The sequence below is a fragment of the Lathamus discolor genome, chromosome 1 (genome assembly GCF_037157495.1).
Source record: "Lathamus discolor isolate bLatDis1 chromosome 1, bLatDis1.hap1, whole genome shotgun sequence".
In the NCBI taxonomy this organism is placed as follows: domain Eukaryota; kingdom Metazoa; phylum Chordata; class Aves; order Psittaciformes; family Psittacidae; genus Lathamus; species Lathamus discolor.
The window spans coordinates 71,779,146-71,805,060 of NC_088884.1; the positions used below are offsets into that span (position 1 = coordinate 71,779,146).

General features: G+C 44.9%; 1 protein-coding gene across 1 annotated transcript in view; it reads left to right on the top strand.

The window, feature by feature from the left end:
- Nucleotides 1–21,016, top strand: part of ISX (intestine specific homeobox) — a 30,479-nt gene extending 9,463 nt beyond the window's left edge. Inside the window, exons 3-5 of the mRNA XM_065665126.1 lie at nt 16,459–16,610; nt 19,987–20,103; nt 20,780–21,016. Coding sequence (XP_065521198.1) covers nt 16,459–16,610; nt 19,987–20,103; nt 20,780–21,016 — 506 coding nt within the window. The remainder of the gene's footprint in view (nt 1–16,458; nt 16,611–19,986; nt 20,104–20,779) is intronic.
- Nucleotides 21,017–25,915: the final 4,899 nt, after the last annotated feature.

A 25,915-nucleotide genomic window follows, 5' to 3' on the forward strand; every position in this document is an offset into this window, starting at 1 on the left:
CACAATACTCCAGGTGAGGTCTCACGAGAGCAGAGGAGAGGGGCAGGATCACCTCCTTCGACCTGCTGGTCACGCTCCTTTTGATGCAGCCCAGGATACAGTTGGCTTTCTGGGCTGCGAGCGCACGCTGCTGGCTCATGTTCATTTTCTCATTGACCAACACCCCCAAGTCCTTCTCCTTCTGCTCTGAATCTCTTCTTTGCCCAACCTGTAGCTGTGCATGGGATTGCTCCGACCCAGGTGTAGGACCTTGCACTTGGCATGGTTGAACTTCATGAGGCTGGCATCAGCCCACCTCACAAGCGTGTCAAGGTCCCTCTGGATGGCATCCCTTCCCTCCAGCATATCAACCGAATGACACAGCTTGGTGTCATCAGCAAACTTGCTGAGGGTGCACTCAATCCCACTGTCCATGTCACGGACAAAGATGTTGAACAAGACCTGTCCCAACACCGATCCCTGAGGGACACGACTCGTTACTGGTCTCCAGCCGAACATTGAGCCACCGACCACAACTCTGTGTGTGGCCATCCAGCCAGTTCTTTATCCACTGAGTGGTCCATCCATCAAATTGATGTCTCTCCAATTTAGAGAGAAGGATGTCGTGTGGGACAGTGTCAAACGCTTTGCACAAGTCCAGGTAGATGACATCAACTGCTTTACCCTTGTCCATCAGTTCTGTAGCCCCATCATAGAAGGCCACCAGATTGGTCAGGCAGGATTTCCCCCTAGTGAAGCCATGCTGGCTGTCACCAAGCACCTTGTTGTTTTTCATGTGCCTTAGCATGTCGTTCAGGAGAATGTGTTCCAAGATTTTGCCAGGCACAGAGGTGAGGCTGACTGGTCTGTAATTCCCCGGGTCTTTCATTTTCCCCTTCTTGAAAATGGGGGTTATATTTCCCTTTTTCCAGTCATCGGGAACTTCACCTGACTGCCATGATTTTTCAAATACAATGGCCAGTGCCTTAGCAACTTCATTCGCCAGCTCCTTCAGGACCCGCGGATGGATTCCATCAGGTCCCACGGACTTGTGCGCGTTCAGATTTTGAAGATGGACTCGAACCAGATCCTCTCCTACAGTGGGCCCAAGGTCTTCATTCTCACAGTTCCTGCGTCTACCTTCTAAGACTTGGGTGGTGCAGTCAGAGCCTTTGACAGTGAAGACCGGGGCAAAGAAGTCATTCAGAACCTCAGCCTTCTCCAAATCCTGTGTAGCCAGTTCTCCCGAGAGCTTCCTCAGGGGGCCTATGTTGTCCCTAGTCTGTTTTTTATTTGCTATGTACCTGTAGAATCTCTTCCTGTTATCCTTAGAGTACTTAAGTACTTTAAGTTCTTTGGGTTTTAGGAAAGGTTATCATACTACACTCCATACATACAGATTATCATACTACACTCCAGAAAACAACTCAGTAGCAGCAATAAGGTGTTTCCTGCATAATTTGCTATTGTTCAGTCCTTTCTGAAAGAAAAGAAAGGCAATTCCAATTAAGGCCATGGAAGACTCCTAATGGAGCTCATGTGACCACAGATGCAGTTGTTCAGCTGGCTTCACTGAGATTCACACATCTTCCTCAGTCCATACTCTGCAAGGTGGCAAAGGAAACATTTTTCTCTGTGAAATACATTTGAAAGAAAAGCCTTGTTCCTGCTGCTGCTGCTGCTATGGTATACACGAGTCTTGTGATGAGCTGCTGTCACCTCCTTCTCCTGCATGAGACAGCATCTGTCGTGACACAGACAGAAGCCTTGTAAGATAACTGGATATTTTAGCCTACCTCTGTCCTGTAAGCTGCATGCAGCTGATGGCAGCAGGGCAAAATGAAGTTCCTCACAGAAGAGATAGGGCTGTAGGTATCTGGCATTTGGAGTTGCCCATGAGTGCTAAAAAAGAGTATATTTCATGGAGGAGGGAGTCCCCAGCCACAGGGATCACACTGGAGCTGGCTGGTGGCTTTCCCAGGGTGATAGAGGAGGGAGGCAGCTATCCCGACTCAGCACTTAGCCTCATCGACCAGCACAGTAGTTGGTATCAGCCTCATCAGCAAAGCAGGCTGGGGAGGATGTAATTATCTGCACAGAAACAAGCCAATCTGCGCAGGTCCTTTCAATGGAAACATATTTTAAAGGCATTTTAAACAAAATCCCTCTGCTCCCTGGTGGCAGTGGGGTTTTGAAACCAAGCAGAGGTTTAATGATCTGCCATTTTCTAGGTTAATGGTTCCTGCAGTTGCTGAGCCTTTGATAGAAACTGGCTCAAGGAGGGGGGAAGATCCTGAAGCAGTGGACTGGCATTTTTCCTGCAGTGCACAGTGATGTTTCATATCCCGTTCATGCACTGTGTCATTCTTAGCAGAGAGCTGGAGGCCTGGGCTTAAAATCCTTTCCAGCATCGTAAGCTTCAGCCTCCTTTCTGTACTTTACATTAGGGGAGAAGAGCTGGAGGCTCTTTTTCTCCTGCCTCTGGCTGTGGCATGAGTCATCTTTGCCAGACAAGGTCAGTAGCAGTTCCTGCAGGAGGGGTAGACTGTATCACCCTTGAAAACAGTCCTTAATCCTTACATTTTGTGCTGATAGCAAATTAACTTCTGTTTCAATGCCTATCAACTCTGTGGTGCTTCAGACACACTCTTGGCATGGTAACTACAGTCTGATTATCGGTCATCTAACAAGGCACAAGGGCAGTGCCAAATGCCTATAGCATGTGCCATGGAGGTGCCCCCAGGACCTCCCTCACATCTGCACTGAGGATGCTAATAAGTGCCCAGGGCAATGGCACCAGCCCTCTGCACCAGGAGAACTTTCTGATGTGAAAGACACCAGAAGACCTTGGCTGGGCATTCCTTTTCCTCTTTCTCACAGCCCACCTCTATTTCTATAAAACACCTGCATAATTTGTGAGGAAGGGCACTAGGCTCTGGCTAAGAACACGCATCTGTACAGTTGTCAGGGAGCAGAAGAAATCAAGAATGCTATGCAATGACCTTGGTGGCAGGAGAGCTGGGGTATGTCTGGTGCTTTTTTGGATAGGAAGAGAAAGATGGGGTGGAGGCTGTGACAATATGCCCTTCATGAGCAGATAGTCTGAAATAGCAGGAGCACCCCAACTGTGTCGTGAGTGTGAATTTGGAGGGTATTTCCAGCAAGCTCTGTAACTCTGTAGTGTTCCTAAAAAATTGTTTCTCCCAAAAAATGCCTTCTGTGGCAAAGTGGTTTAGAAATGCAGTGTCTTCTAAACTTAACAGATTTATGCCCTTATCACAAACCATTTACAGGAAGCAATGCCTCTTGCACTTTGAACTTAGAGGCTGCACCGTAAGCAAAAGAAAGATAAAAGCCTTCACATGCAGGAGACATGCTGACAGTGACATTTCGTTTTGCTAAGCTCCCCTTTGGATTTGGAAGCCTTTGTTCTGAATGTTGGGTGCTCTCACCTGTAGCCTTCTGTATGAAAAAGTCAGCAGAACCTGTTCAGAAAACCTCATTCCTGGGTAGCAGTGCTTATAAAATCTGGTTTAGGAGACCACTCTGAGAGAGGCCTTTTATTTTGGAGCTGAGTACAGACTGTGCTTGGGCCAGCGCACTGTGAAATGATTAATTGCTGCTGGTTTGCTGTGTACAACCATCATTGGCTAGGTCTTCAAAACTTAAGGAGGGCAAGCTCTTGTGGCTGTCAGTCAGCATCACAACAACACGTCCCAAGTTGTGAGCTCCCACTTTCCATTTAATTCCTTCTCTCTGCCCTACATGACATCCCTGAGACTTGACCAGCTCACGACAGCCAAGCGCTGGAGCCTGAGAGGATTACCTGCCCGCATGCCTGCGTGACCTGCTGGAGACTGCCATGTACAAAATCGCAGCCTAGTTCACATCCTTATGGGCAATTCTTTTGCAATGTGTTCTACACATGCTGGGTCTGGTTCCATACATCCATGTGTGCGTGCTGTAACTATTTACATCCAAATGAGTGTGCCCAGCGCTGCACATAGGCAATACTTGCAGTCCTTTACTCCAGTGAGGGAGCAGTCCGTACCTTGGAGAAGCCAGACAGACACCAGCATCGCCTTAAGACACTGACAGATGCCCAGTCTTGTTAGATTTCTTCTCTGAGAAATAATTCAAGTACAAGGTAGAACAGGCTTCAATAAAAGGAGCTGAGTTCTAATTCCAGCAGAACTTGAGGGTTCCAGGCCATCGGAAAAACTGGAATGTGTTATTTCCTGCAGCTCATGTCTTCTTTAATCACTGTAGAGGAGGATGCCGTAATGAGCCAATATCACCCAAATATTTCCATAGCAGATATCCTCTACACATTGCTGACTGGAAGCCCAGGGATCTTTTATTAATAAAATTATTTTATTATTATGATAGTATCTCTGATCCCAAAGCATACTGACAAATTCTGGTGACAATTATGAAGACAATGGGAAATTTAGAGATGATCTCAGTTCTGGAGAGCTTCCAGTGTAAGTAAGTCATGTCCCCTCTTTACTGATGTCAGTTGCATGCATCTTTATCTTACTGTTAATGTTCTCTTTAACTCCATAAATTAATTTGTACTGTTTACTTGTGGACAATATGGTTAAATCCATGTACCCCTGTGAAACAGCATGGTCTATCTCTTGCAGAATAGTCTTTTCCCCAATATGCTGACTTAGCTTAATGCATTTATAAAGCAGCCAAGAGACTATGAAGCACTGTGTAATCACAATCCCAGATAAATATCGGCTGCCCAGAATATGCCAAAGGAACTGCAAGAAAGGTCATAAGCATCCCATTATCTTGCAGAACAAAAGGAAGCAATTCTAAATGAAAAGGAAAAGCAGAAGGAAAAAATAAATGCCTATATATATAATTTGGCTACCATTAGCTGTCTTACCAGTCTTCTGTTTATCAACATGAATAAACCCTGCAGCCATGCATCTCTGAAGTGCTGTATTCCTATATACATTTAGAAATGCAGCAGACCATTGACCTTGTTTTGGTGCGTTTACCTGAGGCACTGTTGAAAGCTGGTTCTTTGCTTTTCTCCCTCTTTGAAGACTGACTGCTTATAATCACACCCTGGATATTAAAAGAAAGGCATGAAACCTGAATCCTTTACTCCCACCCTTCAGATTCTGTTCACATAGAAGTCTCACTGATACAAGTGAGCACCGAGGAAAGCAAAGCTGTCAGCAGTCGAGGGACTATAATAAATACTGCTTCTATCATTTCTTTGTGGGTTTGTGGTTTTGGGTTGTTTTGTATTTGTTTGTGGTTTTTTTCTTAGAGCAAATGTTAGCATTCAATACTTTCCTCTATCAGCCTCTGCTTTCCTGGGAACTCTGGATCCGAAGGGTGTATTACACAGGACCCAGGGATTAATTTGTTCCTGCTAGTCAAATCTGTGTAATGTGACCATTTGTAAAGCTGACTGCACACCCTGATAAGCTTATTTCAAAGGTCTTATGAGTACTTATTTAGCTTCTCCTAAATTAGTATCAGAGAGTCATAGAATGGTTTGCATTGGAAGGGACCTTAAAACTCATCCAGTTCCAACACCCTGCCACCCCTTCTAGTGGAAGGCAGGGACACCTTCCACTAGAGCAGGCTGCTCCAAGCCCAGCCCAACCTGGCCTTGAACACTGCCAGGGATGTGGCAGCCACAGCTTCTCTGGACAACCTGTGCCAGTGCTTCACCACCCTCTTAGTGAAGAATTTCATCCTAATAGCCAATCTAAATCTATCTTATTTCAGCTTGAAGCCATTCGCCCTTGTCCTGTCACTACATGTCTTCTCCAGCTTTCCTGTAGGCCCCTTTAGGTACTGAAAGGGTGCAATAAGGACTCCCTGGAGCCTTCTCTTCTCCAGGCTGAACAAGCCCAACTCTGTCAGCCTGTCTCCATAGGAGAGGTGCTTCAGCCCTCTGAGCATCTTCATGGACCTCCCCTAGACTCACTCCAACAGGTCCACTTCCTTCTTATGTTGGGGTTCCCAGAGCTGGATGCATTACTGCAGTTTCTGCGCCCCACCAGAGCAAAGCAGAGGGGCAAAATCTCCCTCAACCTGCTGATCACACTCCTCTTGATGGAGCCCAGGATATGGCTGTTCTCTGGGCTCAAGGACACACTGAAGTGGCTCACGTTGAGATTCTCATCAGTCAACACCCCCAAGTCCTTGTCCTCAGGGCTGCTCTCAATCCATTCTCTGCCCAGCCTCTATTTGTGCTTGGGATTGCCCTAACCCACATACACCAATGCTGTAATCCCATCATGGAAGGCCACAAAATTTGTCAGATGTGATTGTGAAGCCATGCTACCTGTCACCAACCACCTCCTTATTTTCCATGTACCTCAGCATAATTTCTGGGAGGATTTGCTCCATGAACTTCACAGGCATTGAGGTGACACTGACTGGCCCGTAGTTCCCTGGGTCTTTCTTTTTCCCCTTTTTAAAAACAGGGTTTATGTTTCCTCTGTTCCAGTCACTGGGAACTTCACCGGATTGCCACGACATCTCAGGTATGATGGATAGTGGCTTATCCACTTCATCCACCAGTTCCCTCAGGACCTGCAGATGCATCTCAGGAGGTGACAGGGACTTGTGCACCTTCAGGTTCCTTAGATGGTCCTGATCTCCTCTGACAGTGGGTTATTCTTCATTCTCCCAGTCGCTGCCTTTGCCTTCTGCAACTTGGGCACTGTGGCTAGAGCACTTGACAGTGAAGACTGAGACAAAAATGTTGCTGAATATCTCAGCCTTCTCCATATCCCAGGTAACCAGGTCTCCTGTTTCCTTCCAGAGAGGGATCACGTTTTTCCAGTCTTCCTTTCACCATTGACATACCTATAGAAGCTTTCCTTGTTGCCCTTGATGTCCCTGACCAGATTTAATTTTACCAGGACTTTAGGTTTCCTAACCTGATCCCTGGCTGTTTGGATAATTTCTCTATAATCCTCTCTCTGCTTCTACCCTCTGTAGGTTTTCTTTTTGTGTTGGAATTTCTCCAGGAGCTTGTGGTTCATCCATGCAGGCCTCCTGGCGTCTTTGCCTGACTTCCTCTTTGCTGGGATGCACCACCCCTGAGATTTGTCTGAGAATTTTTCATTACATCCCCAGGATTTGGTACTTTTAATTACTGTTCTTTGAAATTGAGGGCAAGCCTTTACCTGCTGTATTAGCAAGTGTTTTATGCTGAAATGGGAAACTAGGGAGTGCAGACTCTGAGGCAGGGATGTAAACAAGCATGTCTGATTGATGTCTAGAGGTTTGCAGGTACAAATAACCACAAAGAACAGCCGAAAACAGGCTGCCTGCAACCTGCAATAAACTCAGCTTTCTCCATGGGCAGATGGCTGTTTTCTAACAAAGGCAGGTGATCTAACAGTGTGGGGATAGTGATGGGGAACCTGTTTTCCCCAGTGAGAACCATTATTGGATTAGGCTGGCCACTGCTTTTAAGGTGGTTTGACAACTGCTGAACCTTCACAGAAAGTACATTTCAAGCTTGAGATTTAGCTGAATGGAGAAACTACACATATACCTACCCCAAAACCATTAGTATCTGAAGGAGGTCATGAAGGTGCAGGTCATTTAGCCCATGTACAGATCTGAACACACACTCCTGTCAGTTGGGGTCCCTCATACCATGGCCTGCATGCTTCTTCCTCCAGATACATCACTGACTGCTGGCTGTGCCAGAGTAACACACAACACCATTTCAGGGCAGCAGCATTGTAGACATTATCATCATTTTGCAGGCAGATGGGAAGGGTTAAACTCACCAGGGGCTCAAGCTGATGGCAAGCACCATCCTCCACCACCAGCTTCCAAGTGAATGGCTTCATACATGGCATCTACTCTGACAAGCAGACTGAGAAGCTCACGTGGTCACCCCTAGCCTGGTATTTTTAGAATCCCTGCTCATTCCACCTGAAGTCTGTACCTCTCTGCATTCCAGACGTGCTGTCGGGTGATTAGGCACTGAACTCAGTGCCAGGGTGGAAACAACTCTCCATCAAAGAGCTGTGGATTGAAGGGAAGAAGTCATGCCTTTGCAAGTTCAAGTCGTGCTGCTCTTATCTTTGGCAATGCCTGAACGGCCAGCAGCTGGATCCTAAATGCTGCATTTTGCTAGCAGGAGGCTCTATCCAGAGCACATTGTACCTATCCAATTAGGATCAGTCTCACTGGCTATGCCAGTCCTTCTTAACAAAAGCAAAAAACCCACTTCAATAAAGATTACCATGCTGTCATACTCCCACTTAAATATTGCAGTGCAAGCTCTTTGAAAGCCATAAGCCACCTCCTTAACTAGGAGAGGGACTACAATGGGCACATCTCTGTACACAGGCAAGCACATTTTGTCCTGATGCCATCAGCACCCTGTAATAACTCTGATAGAATTGCAATTGGGTTTTTTCTTGCTATGGGCTTGGTGGCAGGGCGTCACAAGAGGCAACATTCAGAAAAGCCACACGAAGGAACTGGCTGGGAAACCCACATATGTGTAATTGAATTGGAAACCCACATACGTGTAATTGGATGAATTAAAAAGAAGAGGCAGAGGAACATCTTTTAAAGGGTCTAAAAAGGAAAAATAGAACTTAACCAGATATAATGAAGCCCTTTTTCAGTGCTCTGGAGTTTCTTTTTGAGAAACAAATGATACAACTTCATGACATAAAGAAAAATATATTTCTGCGAATATGTAGCTAAAGCCACTTTCTTGCTTATGTGACTGCATTCTCTCTTCTTGTCAAAGAAGCAGCAAAATCTTTGGATCTGGTTCTTGCATACCATGAGAGGGTATCTGTCCAGAAATGACAAAGAGTATTGCAGCAAGATAAATTGATCCCAACAGCTTTCATCTACCTGCATTATGTACTCCAAACAAATATGTGTCACCACTGACTTCCAGACTTCCTCTTGGCTTTTTAATTCCTTATGCCTACAGGCGGTAAGTATGCACCCTTGTAAAGAGACCAAGTAGTCTTGATATGGTAGTCTTAGACTGCTAATGGGCTAAGTGCAAATGGGAGATGCAATTGCAATGATCTCCCTGAAGTAGCATTTATCTGGCTGGTTCAGGAAGACAGAGCAGCTGAGAAGCAGCAGTACAAGGTGTACCATAGGCTATATGCCAGCTATAGACTATAGTCCAGAATGAATTTGCCCAAGCATGGCATTGCTGCAGCTGCACATCTTTTACTTAGCAAACTCAGGTACATGCAGTAGTCTTCAGTACTGGTTTGTTCATACCTCTAATATCTTGTGACTGTGTTATACTAGACAGTGGAAATAAGTTGTAATGCATTAAGCTAAAACTGTAAACAAGCAATTGCAAATCAGACTCCTTGAGCTATGCATAGTCGAGCCTTAAATTCCCTTACTCATTAAGAAAGGAGTGAGGAAGGGTGAGGTTTCATTCCATGTGGATATTTGAAGGTCAGAGATCAGACAATGAAGTAAGTTGGGAGGGACCTCTGGAGACCATCTTGCCCAACCCCAGCTCGAAGCACAGCCAGCTTAAATCAGGTTACTTAGACCTTTGTCCAGTCGAGTTTAGAATACCTCCAAGGACTGAGACTTCTCAGCCTCTCCAAGCCCATGTCAGACCACCTTCATGGTGGAAACCATCCTGTTGTGCAACGAGAATTTTATTTGCTGCAATTTTTACCCATTGATCTCATCCTTTCCCCACACACCTTCAAGAAGAATCTGTATTTCTATGAAGTTTGGATGTTTCAACTTGCTCCAAGTCTGACCTAGTAATAAAGCCAGATCTGCAGGGAAAAATGGAGCCTGTTACTGAATTTAAAGGATCTATACTGCTTTATCAGTGTAGAGAATCTTGGTCCTTCCAATGCCAATTTTCCGATTGCCAAGGCAATGTATAGACAGCTGTGTCTCTAAGTGTCTGCAAATGCTGACATATTTAGCTGCCTGATATTTGCAGGCTTGTTTTCAGCTAACCTGCAAGTGACTTTCAAGAGAGCATAAAACCACACTTGAATATCCCCAGCTTTTACATAGAAAATAGCTGAGGAAACTCAGACAGAATCTTATTTCCCCAGAGACTCTAGAGCCACGTTTGTAAAGCCAATGTTACACTTCCAACACTTCCTAGCCTTATATCTTCCACCCACATTCTTTATTAGACTGTAATTCTGAATGCAGTTGTTTGCTATGGGATCTCTAAGCTAAGGTCCCAAGGCAAAGAGAAGTATCAACACTACAGTCAGAAAAAGTTTTCTCTTGCAAGAAAAAATGTTAACGGATAGTCCTAGATTTTTTGTAGGGTTGTTTTATAATAAACAAAAATAGAATGATGGAAAAAATACACTTTTCTAGATTTCCTCCTGTCAAAAGCCTTGATTAGTTCGCAGGAGTCTATTTTGTTAGCAATTTAATTTAATTTCCAGTTGAAATCAAATCCTGTCTTTCAGTCTCTACTGGCCCGTAGCTGATCTCATGTTATTGTATTTTGTTTAATCTGACGAGTTTCAGCTTTGAAAAATCTGGTTTCAGAAAGATTGACACTTCTGAGCATTGTGTAGACCTTTCCCTTACATAAGAGTCTCATCCGTAAAAATGTTCACCTTTCAAGAAGGAAGGATGTGGAGGATGTAAGAGTGAACTGATAGGGAGTTTGTTTTCCCCATTACCAAGTTATCTGGGTCACTTTCATACTAAAAAAGGTGTTATGAGACACCAGAAACTCACAAACCTGTTCTCTCTGAAGCTATGCTCTCTAGTCCTGGTTCTTAGCTACTGGTGGGACAGAATACTGTAAGAGATTATCTGACAGATCAATTTCCCATCCCATCTCCAGCACAGTTTAAAATACTGTGTGGTTCAAGGCAATGGATCTGCCTCCTAGGTACTGCAAGATGTTCCAGCTCAACTAAAAGTTTCTTCTCAAACTTACACTAGCTACGCACAGCCTTTGTTGTCTCATTCCTGTATATTCTTTGTAGGGTAGGCTTTGTAGCTCCTTCTAAACTCATGATCTTCAGTACTGAGTTTGCTCCACACTTTGGCCCTGTGGGGATGGTATTGCGCTGCTTGTAGCAGCTGATTTCTTGAGATCATCTAGGTTGATTAATCCAATGAGCTCTGTACCAAGTGCCTTGCCGGCACCCACAAGTTCTTAAGGTGGTAACCAAGGACAGATAGCAACATAATTGTCTCTGGTGTGTATGAACATACTCTCTATGGAGAAGTCCTCCAGCTAGCATGGTCTAATAGTGTAAAACATTCCTTTCTAGCTCAGGTAGTAGTTTGATTTGGGCACTAAAAGTCTTGCATTAGCCTTGATTCCCCATTAGGAAGAGGAGACGATAGCTGTCATCATATGTGCTTACAGGCAGGAACTAATGAATGCTGTTTGTATGGCATCTGCTACAATGAGGGCTGAAAGAGCTGGCTGATACATTCTGATGGAATACTAAAAGCTGCCTTTTTTACTTATTATTTGATGTGACATCTTAGGTTTTAAAATGTAGACTGTTGGTTCTTAATTTGCTTGTCATGAAATTGTATTTCAGTTCATTAATAGTTTTCTTTTTTTTTTAAGGAACATTGGGATTTTTTGCTAGTTCAGAAATCTTTCAGGAGCTGGGCAGGTTTGTTCTCTTTCTCCTGAAGGCTTTCTGATTGCTTGAATAGACTGCTAGGGTATACAAAACCTGGCAGGACAAGAACCCTGCCAACACCCCAGATGTTTATGTACAGTGGAGACCACAGGAACAAGCAGGTGGTCACAGTTTGAGCTTGGCTCTCTTGCTCCACTCTTGAAGTGATGGAGGTAGACTGCAGATTCTCCCAGGTTTGTGGAGCCTACCACTACCTTGCCTAGAAGCAGGAGCTCAGCTCAGTGTTCAGGGAGACATACAGGACATCTCAGAAAGCCTCAGATTTCTGAGACTGTGAAAATGTTAGGGCAAATTTCACTTGCTGTCAAGATCTGCTGTATGAAATGCCTTGTGCTAGAGAAATCTAAATACCATATGTTGTCATGATACACGTACAGCCGAGAGATTTATTACCATATGACAGAACACGATGTGCTTGACAAAATATAAGCTTGGTGCTCAAATTTACCTCTTTGCAGTATCTCCCAGAACGATATGGAGGCCAGCCTCATACCAGAGAGGTATGAGGTAAAAATCTTCCAGACAAGAGACAAACTGTTAGCTCTTTCATATCTACAGGGGACATATAGTGTCCTGAGATTTATATTCTCAACACTGATATCTCCCTTTTAATCTATATAGCAATAAATCCCCCTTACAGACTTTTTCTGAGGAGGTTCAAGTAGATGGAGCTTTGTAAGCTGTAGTGAGTACTAATGTGGGTATCCAGACTGAGCCTTCCTGCACACATGCAGCTGTGCAGGTCTCTGGCTGCAGCGAATGCCTGAGCCTGGCACTTGTATTGGAGGGAGCCAGTGATACTGCTTGTGTTCGCTGTGAGCAAATAAATGACCTGCTCAGGCAGGTGGCTGAACTGAGGGAGGAGGTAGAAAGGTTGAGAGCCATTAGAGAGTGTGAAAGTGAAATAGATTGGTGGAACCACACCCTAAGGCAAGGGCAGAGGGAAGTGGTTCAACAAGATATGGATCCCCTTCCCTCCTACCATCAGACAGAAGGAGAGAGCTTAATGGACAAGGATGGATGGAGGGAGGTTCCTCCTCGGAGAGGTAAGCGAAAACCCTCACAATCCCTTCCTCCCTCCCAGTTGCCCTTGAATAACAGGTACGAGGTCTTGGAAATTCAGGGCCAGGTGAATGGAGATGGTGAGGCAAATCTATCTAGTGAGTCACCCAGGGCTAGTCACTCACCCACATACCTCAGAACTTCCCCAACCAAGAAGAAAAGAAGAGTAATTGTGGTGGGTGACTCCCTTCTGAGGGGAACAGAAGGGCCCATTTGTCGACCGGATCCACCCCACAGGGAGGTCTGCTGCCTGCCTGGGGCTCGGATTAGAGATGTTAAAAAGAAGCTCTCTGAACTGGTGCAGCCGTCTGACTACTACCCACTGCTGGTTTTTCAGGTTGGCAGTGATGAAATTATTACGAGGAACGTAAGGGCAATGAAGAGAGACTACAGGGCCCTGGGACGGCTGGTTAAAGGGTCTGGAGCGCAAGTGGTGTTTGCCTCCATACCTGTTGCAAGCGAGGGTGAAGGGATATATAAGAAGACTCTGCAGGTTAATGTATGGCTACGTGACTGGTGCCAAAGGCAGGGGTTTGGGTTTTTCAGTCACGGGCTGCTGTATGGGACACCTGGTTTGCTGGTGACAGGCGGGATACACCAGTCCCAGAGGAAAAAAAGGGTTTTGGGGCAGGAGTTAGCAGGGCTTATTGACAGGGCTTTAAACTAGTTATGAAGGGGGGAGGGGATTTAACTGGGCCTGTTGGGGACAAGCCCAAGAGGAACATGCTAGGGATTGAAGGATGGCGGGCTAAGGAGGACTATCAATCTCTTGTTTCACTTGTGGGAAAGGATAGCTCTTTAGATCCTGTCCCCCAGGGGAAAAAGGGTACTAGGACTGGCTCCCTGAAATGCCTGTACACCAATGCACGCAGCATGGGGAATAAACAGGAGGAGTTAGAAGTCTGTGTGCGGGCTAAAGGTTATGATCTAGTGGCGATTACAGAGACATGGTGGGACAGTTCACATGACTGGAATGTGGTCATGGATGGCTATGTCCTTTTTAGGAAAGATAGGTCAGCGAAGCGAGGTGGTGGAGTTGCTCTTTACGTGAGAGAGCAACTAGAATGTATTGAGTTCTGTCCGGGGTCGGATGAGGAGCAAGTGGAATGCCTGTGGGTACGAATCAAGGGGCTGACTGGCACGGGTGATACAGTTGTGGGGGTCTATTACAGACCTCCTGGTCAGGACGAAGGAGTTGATGAGGCTTTCTACAGGCAACTGGAAGTAGCCTCGCAACTACATGCCTTAGTCGTCGTGGGGGACTTTAATTACCCCGATATTTGCTGGAAGACTCACACAGCCAGTCATTCACAGTCTAGGAGGTTCCTCGAGTGCATTGATGATAATTTCTTAATGCAAATGGTGGACGTACCAACTAGGGGAGCAGCGCTGCTAGATTTAGTACTCGCCAACAAGGAGGGTTTGGTCGAAGTGGTGACGGTCAATGGCAGCCTTGGCTGCAGTGACCATGAGATGGTGGAGTTTAGGATCCTGTGTGGGAGGAATAGAATACCTAGCAAAGCCACAGTTCTGGATTTCCGAAGGGCCAACTTTGGCCTCTTCAGTCAACTGCTAAGGGAAGTCTCATGGGAAAGTGTACTAGGCGGTAAAGGGGCTCAAGATAGTTGGTTAGCATTCAAGGACCGCTTCTTCCAAGCTCAGGATCGGAGCGTCCCAATGAGTAGGAAGTCAAGTAAGGGATCTAGGAGACCGGCGTGGTTAAACAAGGAGCTGCTGGGCAAACTCAAGTGGAAAAGGAGAATCTATGGATTATGGAAGGAGGGGCTGGCCGCTTGGGAGGAATATAGGACAGTTGTTAGAGGATGTAGGGAGGCAATTAGGACAGCTAAGGCCTCCTTGGAACTCAATCTTGCTAGTCGGGTTAAAGACAATAGAAAGGGCTTCTTCAAATACATAGCAAATAAAACTAAAACAAGAGGCAATATAGGCCCACTGCTGAACGAAGTGGGTACCCTGGAGACAGAGGATATAAAGAAGGCAGAGGTGCTGAATGCCTTCTTTGCCTCTGTCTTTACTCCTGCAGACTCTCCCCGAGGGCCCCGGATTTCTATAGCCCCAGAAGGAGTCAGGACAAAGGAGGAGTTTGCTTTGGTAGATGAGGATTGGGTTAGGGATCAGCTATGCAAACTGGACATCTGTAAATCGATGGGTCCGGATGGAATGCACCCACGGGTGCTGAGGGAGCTGGCGGAGGTCATTGCTAGGCCACTCTCCATCATCTTTGGTAAGTCGTGGGAAACGGGCGAGGTGCCTGAGGATTGGCGGATGGCAAAGGTCACACCAATCTATAAGAAGGGCAAGAAGGAGGACCCGGGTAATTATAGACCGGTCAGCCTTACCTCCATCCCTGGAAAGATGATGGAACAACTTATTCTTGACTCCATCACTAGGCATATCAAGGATGAGGGGGTCATTAAGAACAGCCAACATGGTTTTATGAGGGGGAAGTCATGTATGACCAACCTTATAGCCTTCTATGAGGAAGTGACTAGGTGGAGGGATGATGGTAGAGCGGTAGATGTAGTTTTTCTTGATTTCAGTAAGGCATTTGATACTGTCTCCCACAGCATCCTCATAGATAAGCTAAGGAAGTGTGGGCTTGACGATCAAGTAGTGAGGTGGATCGAGAACTGGTTGAAAGGAAGAAGGCAGAGAGTTGTGGTCAATGGCGCAGAATCTAGCTGGAGGTCTGTGACTAGTGGAGTTCCCCAGGGGTCGGTGCTGGGACCGGTGCTGTTTAATATTTTCATCAATGACCTGGATGAGGGAACTGAGTGCACCATCAGCAAGTTTGCTGATGACACAAAACTGGGAGGAGTGGCTGACACACCAGAGGACTGTGCTGCCATTCAGCGAGACCTGGACAGGCTGGAGAGTTGGGCGGGGAGAAACTTGATGAAATTTAACAAGGGCAAGTGTAGAGTCTTGCATCTGGGGAAGAACAACCCCATGTACCAGTACAGGTTGGGGGTTGACCTGCTGGAAAGTAGTGAACGGGAAAGGGACCTGGGGGTCCTGGTGGATAGGAGGATGACCATGAGCCAGCAATGTGCTCTTGTGGCCAAGAAGGCAAATGGCATCTTAGGGTGCATTAGAAAGGGAGTGGTTAGTAGGTCAAGAGAGGTTCTCCTCCCCCTCTACTCAGCCTTGGTGAGGCCGCATCTGGAATATTGCGTCCAGTTCTGGGCCCCTCTGTTCAAGAAGGACAGGGAATTGCTTGAAGGAGTCCAGCGCAGAGCCACAAAGATGATTAAGGGAGTGGAACATCTCCCTTATGAGGAGAGGCTGAGGGAGCTGGGTCTCTTTAGCTTGGAGAAGAGGAGACTGAGGGGTGACCTCATCAATGTTTACAAATATGTAAAGGGTAGGTGTCAGGATGATGGAGCTAGGCTTTTTTCAGTGATATCCAGTGATAGGACAAGGGGCAATGGGTGTAAACTGGAGCATAGGAAGTTCCACGTTAACATCAGGAAGAACTTCTTTACTGTAAGAGTGACAGAGCACTGGAACAGGTTGCCCAGGGGGGTTGTGGAGTCTCCTACACTGGAGATATTCAAGGCCCGCCTGGACAAGTTCCTGTGTGATGTACTGTAGGTTACCCTGCTCTTGCAGGGGGGTTGGACTAGATGATCTTTTTAGGTCCCTTCCAACCCTTGGGATTCTGTGATTCTGTGATTCTGTCTTGTGGCCCTGTGGCGTTTTCCTATAAAATGCAATACACTTTCTCTTGTTTACACAGTTGAGAGGAAAGGGAAGCGGAGAATCCGGACAACATTCACAGCCGAGCAGCTCCAGGAACTGGAGAAGATTTTCCAAGTGACTCACTACCCAGATGTCCATATTCGCAATCAACTGGCAGCAAAGATAAACCTCCCAGAAGCCAGAGTTCAGGTACATCTGTCTCAAAAAGGCTATGCTCACTGCAGCAATTCTTTATTCAGAGTACATTCTTAATAGTTTATGCCTGGCTGACAACACTAATGAAATACGTGACCTCTCTGTTACCTTACAGAAGACGCCAGTATCACTGCCCTCCTTTTACAAATACGGAAAAAAGTATTTGTCACTCAGCTGGTACTAACCAAATGGGATTAATCAAAGGGTTAACAGGAGCTCTAAGCATACTAAATGCATAGCAAACAGGAGTTACAGATGGTTATGAGCAACCTGTTGGACTCTGTACTGACAGAAGGGCCATTTATGAAAATAATTATTAATCATTTTTCAACCTTTTATAGACTAATGTACATCCAGTACAAACTGCCATCCACATCCATCTTCTACAGGGTTTCAAGAAAATAAAAATAACTGCCCAAATGAAAATGCTTTCTTAATGTTCTGTATTTTGATATCAGAGGCTATAAATGCCCTGGCTGTAATTTCAAGTGCATGAAAACTAATCCAATTCCCCCCAGCTGTAATGTAGTCTTGCTGACTGTGCTTAAAATTTACCCCAAATGTTTACTGCATATGAAATTTGCTACATTAAAATGTACATTCTGCTGTGTATTGGAATTTGGTGTTGTTTACCAGGCACTGTTGTGATGATTTTTGCATGAGTTGGTTTCTGTACTTGCCATAAGGCTAGAATCATCAGTGTACTTCCATGCGCATATTCCACTGTAACAATTAAAGTTCAACACCAAGCAGTTTATTGATTATGACATGTCTGGGACTATTGACTAACCATGATGATATTACTTCATAGTTAAGTGACAGGGAGAATTGGAACAGCGTAGCCATAATATGCCCATTAACGATATCATTGTACCCACAATGCATTTCCAATGGTATAAGACACAAGCCGGGCTACTAGTCACTGTTCCCAACAGAACAGCAAATCACATGGAAGAACAGGGCAATCTTCTGTTTAGAAAGTATTTATAATCTGTAGGCTGAAAAATAAAGAAGAGTTGTTGTGGGAAACATCAACCTGAGACGCAGACAAAAGAAGAGAAAGCCCCTCATGTATGAACGGCAGATAGCAAATTCCCAATTTACACAGTGTTATACATGACACAGGAAATTCTGTGTTTGTCCTCATCTTGGGAATCAAGGTCAACCAAGGGATCAAAGGAAAACCAGCCACAGGACTAAAAATAAACAGTATCTTAGGCACAAGTTACAAGTTGTTATAATTTTGATTGATTGTATTTGTCACATATAAACAAAACAGCATGCAGAGAGTTTGTACATGCTCTTGTACATTGAAATAATAGTTTTGACAAACCTAAAAGCAGAATAAGCCAAATCACCTCAGAAAGATAATTGAACTGGAAACAAAAAAACAAGTGAGCAACTATTGAGTAACCAAGTAAAGCATTTCATGACTGTGAAAAAGCTTGCGTCCTCCAATCAAGAAACAAAGGTATGATTGCTGCGAAACAGTTTAAGTGGATAGATGGAATTACATCCCTGCATGTGTGCATGCCTACCTGCAACACAAAGTGAAGAATGCTGTATGAGTAAATATTAGAAAAAAGAAATTATAAAAATTTAATAAGCAAAGCAGGATACAGGCCAAAGCTTTGGTCGGGAAAATTAAGGATCATTAGAAACTCAATAAAAGTCCATTAAAAATGAAAAACCAAACAATCAAGTCAACAATTATATTGATCTGCTACTTTCTAGAAACTGTGGGACTGCCAGGGATAATGTAGAAATGGCAATGATATTCAGTCATAATTTCTGCTCTGTCCTTGGAAATGTCAGATAAGGTAATAGTATCACACGATGATGAACACTTATCCATAAGGACAATGTTGAACAGCAGCTGCTACAGACAGATATTTTTAAATCCAGACATCTAGGTGACTTACCTCCAGTAGTTCTTAAAAAGTTGCTCGAGAAGCACTTCGGGTCATCAGTGTTGATATTTAATAGTCCTGGAACACAAGAAAACAAAAAATCATTTTAGGGGTAAGAGTATTGGAGAGCTGGATGGGCAAAAAAAGGGCCGCTTGGTGTGTGAATACTGTTTTGCCTTTATGAACTAGAAAACAATAATTAAAAAAAAAAATCCTGAAGTGAGGACTTTATCCCATGTGCAGACTTCAGAAGGAGCACTTCAGAGGTTGAATTTTGGCTTCAGTCCCCTGTCTGCCCTCAATCACTTTGTCGCTGTTAAAGAGGAGTCATTTTTATGGTGCTGTTTCACAATATAACTCCTGCATGGTAGAAAGGGAATGTAGCAGTTTATACAGACTAAGCAGTTCTCAAAAACATGCAAACCCAGATAAACAAAACTGTCCTTTCAGTAACCTCAGATACTGCTAACTATCAGCAATATAGCAGAGGGCTCCTGACATTCCCATTACTTCCTCGGCAACAGATGCAGAAATTATAGAGCTGCTCGTTATTTGATTTAAAATACATATATATTTACATCCAGTAGCATCTGATTCTGATCACTAACACCTTGTGTTTGTGTGAAATACTTGCTTACGTCCAAACAGCAAGTTCCTAAGCCAGCTAGAAACTACAGTGAAAGGGGGATTCAACTTTTCACAGCAATGCAGCAAGACGCACTACGGTGGCTGCACAGTAACTACTTGTGTACCTGCACCAGAAACCAGACTGGTCAGATGAAAGAAACTCCCCTCAGAAAACTAGCCCTCTGCTTTCCAGTGAAAAAGAGGTGTCAGGTAACATACTCAGACTGCGGAGTGATCCCCTTGGCTCTGCGCTTAGTTCTCTTATGTGAACTTCAAAATGTTGGCAGTTAAATATATAAAGAACCCTGCTACTACATCTCCACTGGCGACACATTTTTATTGCAGCCCAGCAAAATGTCTAAGTGGGTCTTTTCACAGTCTATTCATTTGGGAATTGGGAACAGGGTGAAAAAGCCATGTCATGCAACAAATCACACCTAGGGAAAACAGAATGCCATTTGCCTTGACTGCTGCAAAGCTTTGTCCGCAAAAGCATCTGCTTCCCCAGGAGAGCCCTGGAAGGCATGCTCCTCACTATGACACTGTCTTTCCAGCAGATCCTAGCTCTTTCATAGGTAGATCTTAGCTCTTCTGTGAGTTGCAAGAGAAAAAAGGATGTCATCCCACATCCCACATCCCACATGCCATGCGAAGTGTGAAAGCTGCTGTGCCAAACCTGATGTTTTCCTTTAGATTCAGTCCCTGGTTCTGCTGAGCTGAAGGTCAACATTTTCTGATGTTCACTTAGAGAACAGGGAAATTAGTTGGATGAGAGCAGTTCCTCCTTCATCTCCTGTTCGTTTCTGTACCTTTTCTTTCTTGCCTGTATTCAGATCTGGTTCCAGAACCAGCGAGCCAAGTGGAGGAAACATGAAAAATTTGGCAACTTTGGTGGCCTTCAGCATCTGGCAGAAGTTGATTTCGTCTCTGCTCCCAAGTCATATATCACAGTGAGTATCAGAGGCTACATAAAAAGACACTAAGGGAGAGATAGCTATCATTCACCAGGTCATCTCTTCACATGGGACTATACCAGTGAAGAAGGACTGGAAAAGACAAACATGGCAACATGATTAAGAGAAATCCCGCCAAATACGGTTAAATAAAACATTTCTTCATTAAATTAATTCTGTTTTGTAAATATGATGTGAGGTGCCTCTTGCAGGATGGTCCTTCCCAATTTTCCTTCTGAATCACTTCCCTGTAAATTATATTTTGATTGAAAATATCTTTACCATCAGAAATTTCCTAAACAGGAAGAAATATGACATTTTCAGGGGCAAAGCCATGTTTCCTTATAGACAGTATCTCTTTACAATGTCCAGCCTTGTTAGGTTGACCAGCAATTTTTGCCTCTGACCTACATCCTTACCAAGTCCAGGACAGTTAATATGATCTAGGCTGGCACATGCGCTTTCCCTCTCAGGAGTTTTTCTATGGCTAGAAAAAGAGTATTTTGCCCTGATATGTGGGTGACAGCACACCACTGGGTTTAGGGAGTCTTTTCTTCTTAAACTTTTCTTCTTAATTACTGAGCACCAAGGAAACAGATAAGGTTGATTGTAAATTGTATTTAACTAAAAGTCTGCATTGATTCACCTGAGACTTCATTTTTACTCTTGAAAGGCTCCAAGCTTGATGCCAAGAAAGCTCGCTGCTACCATCCCTGCCATGGGGTACTACTCGCCGCTGCAAGGGCAGCTGACCACTGCCTGGCTGCCCAGCACGCTCTCCTTCGTCCCCCACCACTTGGAGCTGCTGCCCTTCCCAAAACCATACTTGCTCTTCAATGTGCTCCCCACTTATGGTGTGCCGCTACCCCACAAGCTGGAAAGGAGCAGTATCTGCGCCAGTTCCACATAGAGAAGAATACAGGGGAGCAGGGGAAGTCTGGGGCATGTCTTTCTCACCCATGACTAATTTGGGAGTGTGCGGTTCCTCTCCTTGAACAAGACTGCTGGGACAATGGGTGGCCTGTGGTGCAAAGTCAGCTTGCTGCAGGAGCGCTGCCATGAGTAACCGCAGCCTAGCAAGCATGGGCAAGAGCCACCACGGACCAGGAAGGAATTCCCCATCTGCTAGAGGAGCAGCATGCTCTGTAGAAACCCAACCAGCCAACTGATTGCCCCTTCCTGGGGGAATGGTGCATGGAGCAGCCCTGCAAAAGAACTGGGGTTTTACCCAGCCCTGAGACAATACTGGATGACCCTATTGCATTGATGGATTGAAGCAGGCAAGATGCCTGCCAAGGTGTGCATAGCCCCATGGTCCAGCCAAAGGGGTTTTTCTCCTCAGGTTTATGTTGCTCTCCTCATATATGCTGGTCCTCATGTGCTGGGGAGAGCAAAGAACATGATTAGGTCAAAAACCAAACTTTGAAGATCCTTTTTTTTTCCCAAAGTAGTCAGTGTGGGAGGGGGGTGGGTTTGATTTGCTGTGTTTGTGACTTGAATAAAGGGGCACAAACACAATTTGAACTGAAATACAACAGTCTGAGAGGTGTAGCAGTGCTGGGCTCTGGATTTGGTACTTTGAGTCTCTGGGGGCAATAGAATTCTTCAGCTGGTTAATTAAAATGCTTATTAGGAAGCCTCTCATTTTTGACCCAAATTAAGAAAGCTCCAAAACTCTCTCAGAAACAATAACGAAAAGAGACAGTCTTAATCTGCTAGACATAATAGGATGGTTTGACCCCACAGTTTGGTTTAATTGTAGATCAATAATGAGATCAGCCTGCCCACTTACAAGATGACTCTATGGGTTATTATTTACATAATATTAATCTCCTTCCAACATATGGTGCTTTTTTTCCCCTTGCTTATTCAGAGTCCAGTCCTACTTCCACTGATGTCTGCACTGACTTTCATGAGAAGCACTGTTGGAAAGCACTGTTTAAAGGGTTGAACAATCTTTTGTCTTGCAGTCACAGCACATATTGCACACTGACAGGGCAAGCTACTGAGCAAAGCCATTAAAATGTGGTTTCCCTCCCAGACATACCACTTGTAAGGGTGGCCATTCATGACAGAGTCCAAAAACAGTGCAAATTGTGACCCAAAGGCTTGCTGGGAAGGCTGTCCTGTGCACATGGGAGTGCAGGCAGGTTAATGACTCTGAATAGGTTGCTTACTTAAGAAATCCCTCCAGCCAGACTGCAGCTGCCAGGTCTTCAGCCTTCTTCTAGCTGCTAATTGTTAGTTACACAGTGGATCACAGTGAGTCAATAGCTTTCTTGTCTGGCTGGTACCAGCTTTCCATGTACTTCAGGTATGGGAGTCTTGTATGCTAGGCAGTAAGTGATTGTTGCAGGGAAAAGAAAGAAAAGATAAATCCTATACTACATGGGTTCATTTCTCCAGGCCACAACTATTCAGCAGAAGTCAGATATACTGTGTCCCTACTCTTATAGATATTAATCAAGACTTTTCCCACCCCTGCTTGGATCTTTATATCCTCTTCATCTCTATCATTTTATGTCACCTGAAGGGCAGTCCAGTTAGATATAGGACTAAACTTCAGCTCCAACAAAAGGATTTAAGCACCTAACTGACTAAAATCAACAGGGATTATCAATGGTGTTCACCTCATACAACTTTAGGCGACTGCAGTGCAGCCAAACACACCTGGATTAAGAATCCTGGGCTCGCTTTAAAGAAGTAGAAGTGTTCATGCTAAGGTTTCTGGGTTAAATGAAGTCTGTGCATTCGTGCAGTTTCCAGGGAGTGAATTGTCCCTGTGCAATGATTAGCTTGAATATAAACACTGGCATTGTAATCATCTAATGCTAAGGGGCCGTGATTCTTAGCCCAAGTAGACAAGGGCTGCAAGCCAGCACCCACACTGGGACGATTTATCATCCTGTGGGAATATATGTGTAGCATAGAGGGGGATTCTGGGATTATCATAATGTGACAGTTTTTCTTCATCAGTATATGTAGTGGCTTAGTTTCACCAGTCTTTTAATAGAAACCAAACAGCTTTCTAGGGTTATTGCTTACTTTCTGTCCTCTTGATGTTCTGTCTGACAACTGCATGGCCATGATGCCTGCCCAGAATCTGGAAACTCTGCTTCACGTCATGAGCAAATTCTATCAACTTCATTTTGAAAAATCAAAGCCTTAGAATTCCTTTTTTGCTAGCAAGTTCAGTACTTGGGGGGTTGTTTTGATGTAGAACAATTTTGCTTAGGCTTTCTTGTGTATTTATGAAGTTTCAGAATTTCCTACTGAACAGCAAATCTAGGTTTCAGGATACATGTAGCATCTCCATCCATATGCATCTGTTCAAATGCCAGGGAGACTTAATACTATTACCTCTTTTCCACCAATTTCATTATTTTATTTTGGGATGCAGCCAGAACAAATGGACACAGAGTGGGGCGGTTCCTGGCACTGGCATCTTGTTAAAACCCAACACCTCCTAGTCTTCCAGTTTTCATCCCATCTCATCTAATAGTGGCAGATTCCTCTCTGTCCTAGGTTTAGCAGTAGTAGTAATTTTTCTCCTTCTTAGTAGCTGGTGCAGTGCTGTGTTTTTGACTTTCAGACTGGGAACAGCGCTGATAACACCGATGCTTTTAGTTGTTGCTCTGTAATGTTCAGTCTGACCAAGGACTTTCTGAGCCTCATGCTCTGCCAGGGAGGAGGGAAAGCCGGGAGGAAGCAGAGACAGGACACCTGACCCACACTAGCCAAAGAGGTATTCCATACCACAGCACGTCATGCCCACTGTATAACTGGGGACAGCTACCCGGAAGGGCTAGATCACTGCTCGGTCGGGCTGGGTATCGGTTGGCAGGTGGTGAGCGGTTGTATTCTCTTCCCTTGTTATTTCCCTTATCATTATTATTATTGGTGGTAGCAGCAGTGATTTGTGTTATGCCTTAGTTACCGGACTGCTTTTATCTCAACCCATGGGAATTACATTCTTTCAATTCTCCTCCCCATCCCTCCGGGAGCTGGGAGGAATAAGTTGGGGGAAGTGAGAGAGAGATTGCGTGGGTCTGAGTTACGGCTGGGCTTAAACCATGACACCCTCCCTCTGCACCCTCTACCTATCTTCCATGCAAGAAAGTTCACTTGTTTCATGGCTTTGATGGTTTTCAGGATGCGATTTTTGCACTGATGCCTTTTGCACTTCTTTTTGCTTTGATGTTTCCAGAAAATGCCAGGTTGGGCACACCAGTCTTTGTGACACCCTAAACTCCACTGTCCTTTAGACATATAGGACTGCTTTGGGCATAAATGTATCTTAAACCTGCCACAGGGTTGCTAGAGGAAGTCATCCAAGGAAGCTGGTCACACAATAGCAAGACCTGCATATAGTAATGCTGTCGCAGTTTCATCCTAACTTCAGAGTAATAGTTTGTGGCATTCCCTGAGCATGTGAGTGGAAAAAAAAAGCAATCAGATTTCTCACCGTTGGTGTATGGCTCTGGCTGTACTGTCTCAGAGTGAGCCAGTCCATCTGATCTCCCAGAACATGTCCCAGCCTTGTCCCAGCCAGAAACACTTTGACCATCTCGCAACGGACTCATCCTACTTCTCAAAAAAAATGTGTGGCTGTCATCTCTATCCAAAGGGCCTGGCAGAGAGCTTGGGCTCAAATCCAGTCATGATAACATTTTGTTTCCTCAGCAAATCAGTTCTCCAAGGCATTGGCAATGAGAGATAACAATGTGGAGCTATGCGCTCTTCATAGATGGCCATCCTGGGTGGCTGTTGCCACAGTCTGCTGGTTCAGGTCACATTAATCTAATAGCATCTCAGAAACAAGTGACAGGAGAGGCCTGTCTTATCCTAGTCCCTGACAAAAATGAAGGGCCATTATTTCTGGTAGATGCTTAGAGGTTTTGCCTCACCTGATTTCAAGTGACTCAAGTGACAGGGCTTAGAGCCCCCTCGGGGGACACCCCGCTGCAGTGTCACAGCTCTCCATGACATTTTGCTTACATTATTCATGTGACAGTTTCATCCTTCAATTCCCCACAAAACCCCTTGTAACCTGAACAATTCCTCCTCCCGGCTTATAGCCTTGATTTCCATTTTCACACTGACTTTCCTCAGTAAGCCAGGCCACCGATTTCATGGCAATTAGTCCTCTTTAGCACAACGAAGACATGACTCTGCTGATGCTGTTTGCACACCACAGACACCTCTAAGCCCTCAGACTTCCCTAGCTTGTTCTTTAGGTCACCTAGCTATCTGACGTCCTTAATCTTTCCTTTTAAATCCCTCTGGGACATAGATATTGAGGGCAAAATTCTCAATTGGGTTGAAAACAATTAGATGGATGACCAAGGTCCGAGAACCAACGTTAATTAGCACCAATCAAGAGGGCGGAGACTGGGACAAAGTCCGAAGGGGTGGTAAATATGCATCAGAGAGAAGGCGATGGGGAGCACAACAAGTTGGCAGGGTTGGGACCAGCTTTGCCCATGTATCAGCTACCTGGGAGAAGGGGCCCTGTGCTACTGAAGGGGAAGAGGGCATGACTGTACAGAAGGAAAACTGGGCTTAAAAAGGACCACACATGAAAAATGGGTGATGAGGCTACCTGATTCTTACTTAGACAATTTAATACGGAAAACTTGCTGCATATCAGACTGAAAAGTACATCAGTGGGCAAGCAAGAAAACACATGTACAATGGTTGCTCTTCTGATCAAAAACTCATTTTGGGTTTTTGTTTTCGCTCTTAACTGGAGTTTTCAGATGAGCCGGCTTTTAACTGTATGACAGTAAGAGAGCCCAGGGGCCTCTAG